This window comes from Thalia democratica, chromosome 2 (assembly GCF_965202585.1).
Source record: "Thalia democratica chromosome 2, ktThaDemo2.hap1.1, whole genome shotgun sequence".
NCBI classification, from domain to species: Eukaryota; Metazoa; Chordata; class Thaliacea; order Salpida; family Salpidae; genus Thalia; species Thalia democratica.
The window spans coordinates 36,124,079-36,136,387 of NC_139166.1; the positions used below are offsets into that span (position 1 = coordinate 36,124,079).

The window sequence follows — 12,309 nt, forward strand, 5'->3', positions numbered from 1 at the left end:
ATATTTTCGAGTACAATATCGTGACGTAATGTATATTAAAAAATATCTTATCATCTGTTTTAATTTTTTACTCACTTTTTGAAACTTTTAACGTGAGTGTAGTTTATTTTGCATTTTATTTTGTTTTACTTTTGTTTCAATTTGACGTTAGTTCCTATTAATGTTATAACTGTACTGTACATACTACTCCAAACTTGAATAGTTTCAAATATGATAATTAATAATTTTACATGTATAAAATAATAAACGTATAGTTTTTATAAGCACTACAGTTTAAGTTGTACTATACAATCCACATACAACTTTCATAGTATTATTAGTTTAAATTTATTAATTGAAGTTTATTGATTTACTCCATTTACAATGTTAGTGATTAACATGTACTATATCTACTATTAATTATTAATCTACAATTAATTATGGCTTATATTTTAGTAAATACACATTTTAATCTTCTTTATATTTTATAATTTTTTTACAGAATTCCGTGGAACTGTGATAATTGTTTAAAAGAGAGAATTATATATCACATAGATAAAGAAAAGTACTGTGTAAATTATTGTTAATACTTTAATAAACATATCTTTTTTATCATGAAAAATATTATAAAATTAATTTTATTAACAATATTAAACTAAAATATATAAGAACGTGGTCAAAGCTGTTAATAAAATTGATCGAGAAAGGATGTAAAACAAATAAATGACTAAGAACAAAAACACTACAGCTATTAAAAAAAAAATTTCAGAAAAAACAGTTATACTAATTTTCAAAACGTATTAAGATGGATAAAGTAACAGTGTAACTCTTTAAACATAATTGATAAAAACTGTTTAAAATGTACCTAGTGATTTCTTTTTCAGTAATTACAGCAATTGTACCATTCATGTAGCAGTTACAAATAACATGTGTTTTGTTTGAATGTGAATAAATGCAACCATCCTGAGACCAACCCCCAATCGAATTTAGTGAAGTTCTAATTTTAAAAGTATTTACAAAAGTCATTCTCAATAAATAGTAAGCAACATACTAAAACAAAAATATCATCAATCAAAGTGTAAATTTAGTTATACGTTCATGCAGAAATAACTAATAAAATTTATCAACAAATCTAAATTGTTAAAGTTTATGAAAAACCTTAACTTTGTGTAAGGTAAAAACCAGTTTCATAAGTATATGTATAAAATAAAATTTTAATTTATTTTTACTTCTACATAAAAACATACTAAATAACTAATAAAACAATGATTACCTAACATTATCTGAAAAATTCCACATAACACACAACGGATCAACTATATTTTCAGGTTTTATCAATTTTAAACTTATTTGTATTGGATCATCATTACGAGGTATTTCACGCATAAATCCCTTTTCGTCATACACTTTACTAACAAATGTACGATCTTCTTCGCTCATATACTTAAATGATTTTCCTCGATATTTCACTACAAAGCTTATCAATTCGCTGTTGACGGTTGGCCTAAATGTTCAAAAACTATATTAAAGTTAAAATATATTTTACGTAGTTCCATTTTACGAACATACTATTTTAGCAATTAATTCTTAAACTCTAGAAAAAAATCATCTAAAAAACGATCTGAAGTAAATCTAAAAAAACTTTTTTTTTAACCTTTTTGGTATTCTTACTGATTGACTCACTTCAAATGATAATGGAAAAATGTCTTTTAATGTTTTAAACGACATTATTCCAACTACGATTGAATTTGCTGTAACACAAAAAAAAATTTAAAAAGATGTAAGTATTTTATATATAAGTTTATTAGTTTAATGAGTATACTTACTCATTTAGTTAGAATATGAACAATTATTGACACAGTGTTTTAAGGAGTTCATGTTTCTAAATTTAAATAGTTGATTAATATAAAGATCTTACAAAAAAGTTCACCAGAACGCAGACTTCTTTTTTTAGTCTTTTTCGTTTTATTTTTAATAAATAAAGTGTTTGGTAGCTTCATATAAACTCCACCAAGCAACATATCGTTTGGAACTGAAAACATTTTTTCTGGAAATATGAATATTGAACTTAAGTTTTACAATTTAAATTTGTGTAACCACGTAGATTACAATAAAAAAAAAACTGTATCGAGAAAATTTCGCTGCTACTTAGCTTCATGTTTATTTTTATGAATTTTTAACTATTAAAATTTACGATTAGTAAACACGTGTTAATCAAATAAATTAAAGCATTAAGCTTTTAATTTGTGTACGTAGCAGCTAATATTTACGTGAGTTTTAAGCTTCGTAAACTTTAAAATATTTTTCAAAGGAAATAATAAAGTGCATTAAATGTGTTATCATTATAGTAATATTCAAAAATTTTTTATCAAAATACAAAATCTATACAAAGATACTTTATTATTGGCAAAAAAGCATTAAAAATAGCAAATACTAAAATTAATTATAGGTAAAATCAATTACTTGGTTTTTACAAACGGACAATACTTTATAGTTAATTCTAAACAAAGTTTTGTTTTTGTTAAAATAAAATCTTAAACTCTAAATGCTATAAAAAAAGTAAACAAATAAACAAAAACAAAATTTTGAGTTGTAGGTAAAAAATATAGTTATTGCTACTTGCTAAAATGGTTAAAACAAAAACTAACCGTCGTTCTTGCCTAATGTGTCTAATGAAAACAAAATGTTTTCAGACGAAATATATTTAGCCCTGTCTAAATGTACTTTTTCAGCGTTTTCAACGAGTGTACTAATATAGTTTTGCCAATTCTTAATTAGGTACGGGGCTGACAAACCCGTGCTCGGATTTTCCATTTTCCAGAAGCGTTGTGTTTTGTTTGAAATGATAGCAGATGTTGCTCGAACTAAATCACCTTTGGTAATGTATAAAAAATTAACTTCCGTTGTTTTATTGTCGGAAAGGATTTTGTTGTATTCAAAAACTGTTTGCAGCTTAAAAACACTACACTTGTCATTTGAGAAATGTTATTAGTACCTAAAGCTTTTTGAATTGATATTCAACTCCTTATCAAAACTAAAATAAAAAGTAAAACTGTTTAAAACTTACTTATACAAGGTTATAAAAAGCAAGCTGTACAAACCAAAGTTAAAAAGCAAAGTTAAAAAGTCAAACTAAAGTTATCTAATTGATTTTCAAAAAAGTTTTTTTTTTTTTGCTGCTACTAGTGTGTTTAACTTTTATACTTCTTGTTTTATTAGCATCAATTCTAGACTATAAACCTTACCTCAGGCACACCTTTTAAGAACCTTGAAATTATTCTCAATTTTTGATATCTGATACGGTAAACATTTATGCAAATGATAAAAAATATCACTACGCTTGTCTTGTCCTTTACAATCAGCAAAACATTTGATGCCATGTCTATTTCTATTCTATGTGATACATGCGCTGGTCTACAGAGCAGGTATACTTGTATATGACATTTTCGTCAAATATTTCTGAACATTTCTGAACACTTGCTTTTAGTTTAACCTGAATGCTAATGCAATACACAAGTATGGGAGTTATGTATGAGCTTTGTCGATTTCAAAAAGAACTTTTCAAAATTACAAAAGTATTGTTTAAAAATTAATATGCAGAGCAAATAATATGAACTTAAATAAATAACTTTCTCGAAAGCCATAAAATCAAAATTTTAACTTTTAAACAAGAACAAAAAACGAATACTGGCAACAACTCTGAAATTGATTAACTTTATGATATTATTCGTTAAAATTACAAAAACCAATTAGTAGTGTTTTTTTTTAATAATACCAGCATACATCACCAAAAAAGTGTCTGAATATTAAGTGTCTGAATAAAAGTGTTCAGAAATGTTTGACGAAATGTCATATACAAAAATATCTGCTCTTAAAATCAAAGCATTTCCTACAAAACATAGACATCACTTCAAATGTTTGGAAGAGTTGCTAACTGTGAAGGACAAAAAAGCTTAGAGCTATTTTCGATCATTTGTATGAATGTTTACCGTGTTAAACTCAAATATTGAGAATAGGATATCTTCAATGTTTATAAGAGGTGTGCTCAATGTGAGTTTTAAAAATTAGATCCGATGCTAATTGAACAAATACGCCAAAAATAAACACACAAGTAGCAGCAAATGGAAAATAGCTTTGTTTTAAATTCATTAGATTATTTTAAGTTTTTTAATTTAGCTTGAATAGCCTTACCTTTTATTACCTTCTAAAACTAAGCCATAATCAAGTGAAATTTTAAAAAATATTCTAAGCAGTTTTACTTTTGATAAATAAATTGAATGTAACTTAAAAAGAATTACATATTAAATAAGTTTTTTAAAATTAGATACAGGGTTCCCACTAAAATTTCCAAAAATTTTTAGGGAAATCCATAAAATATAGCATATTTATAGGGATACTATCAAAAAAAAAAAAAGGACTTTAAACGTTACGATCATATTTTTGAGGTACGTAAAGTAAAACATGTCATAAACTGTTTATAAGCACAGTCTTTATAGAGTTTTACGAAAGTTCGAAGGTGTTTGAGCTCTAATTTTAGTTCAATTAGCAAACTTCAGATAAATTGTACTTAATATTAATGAAAAAAATTTTATTCGCTAGGGGTGGTACCATAGAGTCATAGTTTGTACGGAGACTGCAAATACTTAGATTTAAAAATAATTAATACTTTTTTACTTATTTTCACCACGCGGTGTCACTGTTTTGGCTTTCTAATTTCAATCACCAACCAAAAAAAAAACGTAATTTATAGTGATTTTCACATATTTTTAAATTTTGTCTAGGGATTTATAGGATTTTTCAGAATATTGCAAATTTCTAGGGATTTCTACGAAAATTATAGAGATTTATAGGGAAGTGGGAACCCTGTAAATATTTAGAGATTTAAAATTGCAAATGGTTTTCGAAAACTTCATTTATTTCAAAGTAAGTGCAATAAAAACAGCAAACTAGTCAAATATAACTATTTTCTCGGTTTGAAACTTTTAATAATAGTAATTTTTTAAATATTAGTTTGTATAAAATATAGATCAAACATACTTTTAAAAACGTTATGAATAGTAAAATAAGTTTAATATGTACTAATTTTTTTTGTAAAAGTTACAACAATCATAATCGTTCAAAAATTTCTAATTTTTTTATAGCGGCAATAATCTAAAATATAATTTAAAACTATTGAAAAACTTTTTTATAGAGTAATTTTTATTAATTTAACTTAAGAAATGTTATTGAGAACTGATTAAGATATAAAAATCATGTTAAGTTTAATATCTAAATATAAAATATTAAAAATTAAGTTCCGCTAGTAGCTGCTATAAAACCATAAATGTAAATAAACTGATTTTACAAATAACCTCCTTTTTTTAATAACATTTTTCTTTTTAAGCTCGACTATGAATAACAAAACTTTTCATTAATGTTTTTATTTAACTACTAACATTTAAAATTTGTTTATCAGTTATGTAATTTTGGTTAGCTTTTATTATTCAAAGAAAAAAGGTTTTAAAACGTTTAATATGGTATTTTTTTTTATAAATTAAAGTTCGTATTAATCTTAAAGACAAAATAAAAAGTAAATTACAAGAATCTATTTGTGATACACTTGTTATAAACTACTTCTGATAAATTTTTTTAATAAATATACCCTAAAACTAAACTTCATTAATATATTTGTAAATTAGGTGAAAAAACTATTAGACCATCGATCAAGTAAGTCCTAAACAGTTTAAAAGCAGAGCAGTTACAAAATTAACCTGTAAAAGAAGTCTCACGAGCCATTGCTAAACCGAAACCAGACTGCAAGCATTCATGTTTCAGTAACAAACTGATAAGATTTGAAGAAATTTCAATATCGTTAGCGTAAAACTTCTGCGTTGATTCAGTTATCACTCTGATTTTCATTGCCAAGTTTGCAAGACTGAAACGTAAACGCTCAATGTTACATTTACAAATACTTTTTTTATTAGTAAAAACTAAATCAATACTATTTATATAATAGTATTTAAAAGCAAAACTTATAGAATACTAATATATGTTTATTACATATTTATTAGAATAAGAAAAAAATATTAAACATATATTAGTGATAGAGTTTTTAATTTTTCAAAAAAAAATTCAAAGTTTTGGACAAATAAATGGTTTTAGACCAGTGCAAAAAGAGTGAGTATTTTGTAAATAAAGATTTAATTCATTATTAAACATAAGTCTAAATATAGAGTAAAAATATTGTTTAAAAATCACTCAAAAGGTAAAAAAACACTTAATTATCAAATAACCTTACAACTAAAACGTTCTATTTTCACTGTTAAAAAAATAATAATTGAAGTGAGTAAAACTAACAATTTTTGACTTAAATATATGTTTTTATTCTCATAACTGGTTGTAAACGATTCAAAAGAAGAGTATTTTTTGTTTGTACAATTTGTAAATGTTGGTTCTAGCCATCCATTTTTCCTACATTCTCTTATTGCTTTACCGACGGTATCTTCAGGACAACTACTGTAATCAGCTTGTCCAACTCTAGTTCTTGACCACACAATACCCTGACGCCGGTTTTCAGGACACATGTTTACTCCATCAAGAACTTTGCATCCGTTTTTTCCAATCTAAAACAAAAAGAAGTTAAAAAAAGAGTTTTTGATAAAATTTTGAAACTTTATTCTTTAAGTTTTTGCTTAAGATAGGACAATAATGTAATAAAAACATGAAAACTTTACTTTAATATATCTGAACGAAAGCTAAGCTATTAAAATATATATAAAGTAATTAAAGAGAAACTTATTTAAAAATAAACATAATAAAAAACAGTCCTTTAAGAAAAAGGGTCTTATAGTTAGAGTTTAAAAAAAATTAATAATTCACATAAAAATATTACATTCCACAAAAACTAAAAATTTTAAACCTCAGCGAAAGCATACGAGCAGTTATCACATTTGTTTCCATAAACATTTTTTTTGCAAAAACACTTTCCTAATTCATTACTACAGCTTCTACTTAATGAACCAGGACTGTAGCAATCACAGGGATGACAAGAGTTAGTAGCAGACTTGTAGTAAAAGTTTTTCTGCGTGAAAATTTATCTTTTATTCAGTATATAGAATCAATAATTAAAAACTTACATTTTCTTTTTAAGTTATACTTACTTTACAATGACAGGCACCGGTTAAAGAGTGGCATATAAGGTCATAATGTTTAGAAGTAGAACACTTGCAAGGGGCACACATCCCGTCTTGACCATACCAACCTGTTGGGCATCTTCCTGATAATTTAAACTGACAATTTTCACCAGTGTAGCCAGCCTTGCACTCGCATCTGTACCCATGAACTTTATCTTTGTCTAATTTGCATACAGAATTTTTAAAACATGGATTGAAGTCACAGACTGAAGTACAGTTAGATCCAACGTATCCTATGAATTTTTTTTTATAAAAGAAAATGTTATAAAGTATTTAGCACTTTAAACTGTACAATAAAGATAGTAAAAAAAAAATAAAGTAAAGAAAACTTCAGACAAAAATAGAAAGTTCAAAAAGTTTAACTCTTATGCATAAAACAAATATACAATTAAAAGTTATCTTCTAAACGCTAAATATTTTTTCTATAAGCGGCAAAAATTAAATTTGTTAAGTAAATGATTTTCAATAAAAAATTATGTTTATATTTAAACAATTTTTATTAGATTGAATAACCTTTTTTGCACTTGCAAAAATAATTAGCCCAAGTTGACACGCAATAACTCCCCACCGAGCAAGTATTTTGTAATGGACAAGTGTCATGACTACTGCATTTAGATGAAAACTTAGCACCCTTAGTAGGAACAACATTGTCTAACAACTTGAAAAGATATGTTTTGTCCACTTTCAATATCACGTTCTGTATTAAAAAAAACGTTTAAAATATACTTATATAGCATTATGTTATACGTTATAGGAAAACTATTCAGCCCATATAAATTTTTTTTTACTAACAAGTGAATAGCACGTTGTGTTCATAAACTAGAAAACAAACATTTTACTATTGGACGATCAAATAAAAGTTGAAGTGTGAGATAGCAGCATCAAAAGATATTTTAAACGACAAAGCGGCGCGCGCAACACTTTGTGTAGCTCATGTTGCTTTGATAAAAAGCTATATCATTATGACATTAACTCATGCGTAAAAACAGTAATTTATTGAGTCAGTTAAAATTTTGCATGTAAAAATTACTACATTTGAACTAACAACTTTAAACTACCGTTTATAAAATAATTGTGTAAAAATTGGTGCTACACAAGTTTTTAAGTATTAAACAGCGTTTTAGATTTGAACTTAAAAAAATACGTGCATACGAGTACATGATTTTGTGTTTAGTAAGTAATACGTAACATTATTTGTTCTTTTGTTTTTCTAAATTTTGTGTCAAAATAGCATTAAATGAGTTCCACTTTATAGTCTAATAAAAAAAATTCTAATATGATATGATTATGGTTTACAGTATGTAGAATCAGAAATTACATATCATAAATTTTATAATCTTACAGTAGTATAAACACTGGTTTTTTACCGAACGTTACAAAAACCATTAAAAACGATTTCAAAGTTAATAAAAGTATTTGAAAATAAAAAATATTTTTTATGACACGTAGTTCTCCGATTTCTAGTTATGTAGTAAACAATATCAATCAAATATAAATTGAAACTCAAAAGTTTACTAAAAATATTGTCACAAATCCTTTTGACTTTTCATGTTTTACCGATTACAAATGTAAATGTTAATTTATATACTATTTAATTCCAAACTTTTATGCCAAAATGCATTAACACACAGTAATTTAATCAAACTGTGCTTATTTTATATTAAGAATAAAATCAAAATACTAGTTTTTTTTCTAATAATTTTTACAAAATAATAAAGCACAATTTAAAACTTAAAAATAGAATTTATAAGGTTTCAAATTTCCACTAAACTAAAACTAGACAATTATTAAAATAAACTGGTGTATTTTTTAATAAATTATGTTTAGGTTAAAAAAATTGACACTAAAATTTTATTTTTTTAATAAAAAAAAAAACAGTTTCAAGTGCTAATTTAATCAACAAAGAATTAGTAATACGAAGCAAGTACCAGATGCATTGTAAAGGCTTGAGTTTTATGTAAGAATAGCCAAGCGCTTTTTAAGTGTACTTGACACTTTAGTTTTAGTGAAAAAATCGCTAAAACCGTTTTGTTTTTTACTTGGCCAAAAAGATTAAAATATATACAGTTTGTCTTATTTAACAAAAATAGTTATTTAACTGAAGTTTTTCAAATGAGTTTACTTTTTATTATAAAAAAACGTACTGTAGCAACTTAAATACTTTTTTATTTAAAACTGGTATGTATGTTTTAGATTTAGACAGTAATTAAATATAAACCAAATCTGTTTTTAAGTAAATTAAGATTATGAACTAAAAAAAGGAGATTGAGATCCAATATTTTTAAAATATTATTTATTAATAACTACAAACTGACTTGAAAACAGCCGGCAATAGTTTCGAAATTTTTTCTACTGGACTTGCCACCGATGCTTATTGTTTTCACAATAACTTTACCAAGCCAATTTTCCGATGAAAATACTTTACTAACCTAAAATTTTAATAGTTAAAATACTTAATATTAATCGAGCAAAAAAAAAAAATCTTACAATTTCTTTTCCATAATCAATGTCCATAATTACAGTTATTAAGTCATCGTTTTTCAGCCAATCAAAATGTATAGTATGCCATTGTCCATTGTTTAATAAAATTTTATTCGATTTTATGTTAAAAATTTTTGTCCCATCATATATCTCATACCATAACTTGCCTTGGGAAAGCTAAATATAATTTTATAAAATAAATACTTTTGCTTTAAAACAAAATAGTTTTTGAAATGTACAAAATACCAGTTGACAAAAAAGTTATATTTTGTACATTAAGGAAAAAACAGCTGCATAATAATTAGACAAAATAAATCAACTAGGCTTAAATTTTAGTTATAAAAAACTAAAAGTTTATACTGATAAGTTTAATATTTTAAATATAGATATTAAAAAAGATTATAAACATTTGATTTTAAATTTGTATAATGACTTTCATGAAAATTCGGCATTACGACATGTAACTTTTTATTACTTTAAGTATGTTAAAAAATTTTATATAAACAGAAACTCTTGCTTTTTTAACATAAAATATAATATTAAAACACTAAGAGTTATGATTTTTGGAAATAAAAAAGTTTTATATAACAAACAAAACGACTTTACTTTTATTTCGGTATGAACGTAAATGTTGTTCAAGGTAGTTGCTTGAAAAAACATAACAGTTCCATCATCTTGAAAGGTTTTAAATGATGATTTTAATTGGAACGGTAGAAATAACATGGGCAAAGTACTTATTAAACTGTACTTGAAATAGCCATGACCAAACAGTCGTTTAACAACCCCACGACGTTCACAACTGTGATCATATACTTGGTCATTATTCGTATAATAAAAATAATCATTCACTTAATATAAGCTATAATTTAACCAAAGTCTTAAGAATGCCTAGTTATTTACAATAAGTAGTAAATTAAAATGCTTGAAACCTTTTAACACAGGTGAAAAATATTTAGCACAAACGAGCTAAGCAAAGCTATAAACCAACAAAAAAGACTCAAGCAAGAATAACAACAGTTTAAAAGAATGAACTTAAAGCGTAAAAACATAGTTAATTAAATTGATTGATAAATCGATGCTCTTTAATTACTTTGAACAAACTGAATTCACTTATAATTTATATTTGATTAATAAAAAATGTATTAAATTTTAAATCTATTAGTTTATTTACAACTTATATGGTTTTTAAAAGTTTAAAATTCATTTAATAGTAATTCAGCTCAGGTACTAAAAATCAACTAGATCCGTCATTGAAAATTTGAAAAGCTATTAAAAAAAAATTATTTATTGAAAATTTAAAAAAAAGTTTTTTTTAATCTTTTAAAATAAATTTTACAGCTAATCAAGAAATATTGGAAATATTCTGTATAAAATTTTAACGCTTAAGGTAAGTTTAAAAGTCAAACTAACTTGTCTATACTAGATATACTAAAAAAAATTGATAATTTAAAACAGAGTTTTAAAATCTTTTTAAAAAAATTTTACAGCTAACCAAAAAACTTTGAAAGTATTCTGTAAAAAAACTTTAAGGCTGTAGGTAAGTATAAAGGTAATAATAACTTTTCTCCAGAAGTACCGTCTTTACAGCTGCACTCAAATCCATCAAACTTGTTAACACATATACCACCGTTCGAACATTTTTTATTACAATGATCATTCATTGAAGAACATCCCTCTATCGAACCTTGATTAGCTATGTAGGAGGACAAATCACTCCTTTGTCCATCAATAATCAAATCTCGGAGACATCCAATAAAACTTTTGCTTCTCACCTGAAACTGTTCGGGAAGATTTGGAACTCCTCCTAATATTAGAGGTGAAGTTAAATCCAGCGATCTATAAAATATATTTTCATTATTTTAAGAACTGGAATTTATGCTAAATAGGAAGAAAAAAATATTTCAACAGATTTTTTTATACTCAAAATATAAAATGGTTCATTATTTACTGGATAATTTTTTAAACGATTTGAAAAGTATTCTAGAATGTTATTTCCATAAAAATACTAATATAATAACAAAATATTATACTGTTACATACTTTTGGACTTAAAATAATCATTTTTAAAGTTATAAAAATTATACTTTTTAAAATTAAAATTCAACTCACTAAAAAACTTTAAAATAAAAGCAATTAGCTTATATATCATTTAACAAAAAAACAAGCAGCTAAACAAAACAACATTCAGCTGACAAAACTAATTACTATCAAGTTCAGGAAATGGTAAAGTTAATCTATGTTATTTATTTAATAAAAACTTCTAATTAAATGACACTTGGTTTTGTAATAGTATTGATCACTAGTAAGCTCAAAATCAAAGCTGTATTAAGTTAAAATTAATGTCCATCAGTAAACAAAGCTTTTTTAGCGAGTTTGATCACTTTTTCAAAAATTATCAAAAGCGATTTTTGTTTTTTATAATAAAAATAAAATTTTTTTAGTGTTTATTTCTACAACTATTTTAGTTTATGCGTAATAAACACTAAAATACAGACTGATTTCTTAAGTTAATAAGTAAATAACAAAATTACTAAAAAAGTTATTAGTTTACAAAAAAAAGAGCAATTTTAATTAAAATAAGTGGAAAAGAGTTTCATAGAAAGTTGTTTTAAGAAATTGAATAATAATATTACGTTCGCTTCGAACGAAAACATTATAGTAAAAACGGTTTGCACTT

At 24.9% G+C, this 12,309-nt stretch overlaps 1 protein-coding gene across 4 annotated transcripts in view; it reads right to left on the reverse strand.

Moving 5' to 3' along the window:
* LOC145849812 (cadherin EGF LAG seven-pass G-type receptor 2-like) overlaps positions 1 to 12,309 on the reverse strand; it is a 49,054-nt gene that overhangs the window by 8,815 nt on the left and 27,930 nt on the right. For 2 of the 4 annotated variants that reach the window (XM_082954877.1, XM_082954879.1), the window contains exons 16-29: positions 11,193 to 11,468; positions 10,239 to 10,431; positions 9,639 to 9,809; positions 9,467 to 9,580; positions 7,665 to 7,848; positions 7,119 to 7,384; positions 6,878 to 7,039; positions 6,316 to 6,581; positions 5,730 to 5,893; positions 2,628 to 2,852; positions 1,898 to 2,026; positions 1,634 to 1,730; positions 1,253 to 1,483; positions 845 to 976 (exon numbers count right to left, since the gene is read on the reverse strand). In XM_082954877.1, coding sequence (XP_082811003.1) covers positions 845 to 976; positions 1,253 to 1,483; positions 1,634 to 1,730; positions 1,898 to 2,026; positions 2,628 to 2,852; positions 5,730 to 5,893; positions 6,316 to 6,581; positions 6,878 to 7,039; positions 7,119 to 7,384; positions 7,665 to 7,848; positions 9,467 to 9,580; positions 9,639 to 9,809; positions 10,239 to 10,431; positions 11,193 to 11,468 — 2,610 coding nt within the window. Of the gene's footprint in view, positions 1 to 844; positions 977 to 1,252; positions 1,484 to 1,633; positions 1,731 to 1,897; positions 2,027 to 2,627; positions 2,853 to 5,729; positions 5,894 to 6,315; positions 6,582 to 6,877; positions 7,040 to 7,118; positions 7,385 to 7,664; positions 7,849 to 9,466; positions 9,581 to 9,638; positions 9,810 to 10,238; positions 10,432 to 11,192; positions 11,469 to 12,309 lie in introns of those variants that run through there. The other 2 variants (XM_082954878.1, XM_082954880.1) reach the window with 2 other exon arrangements.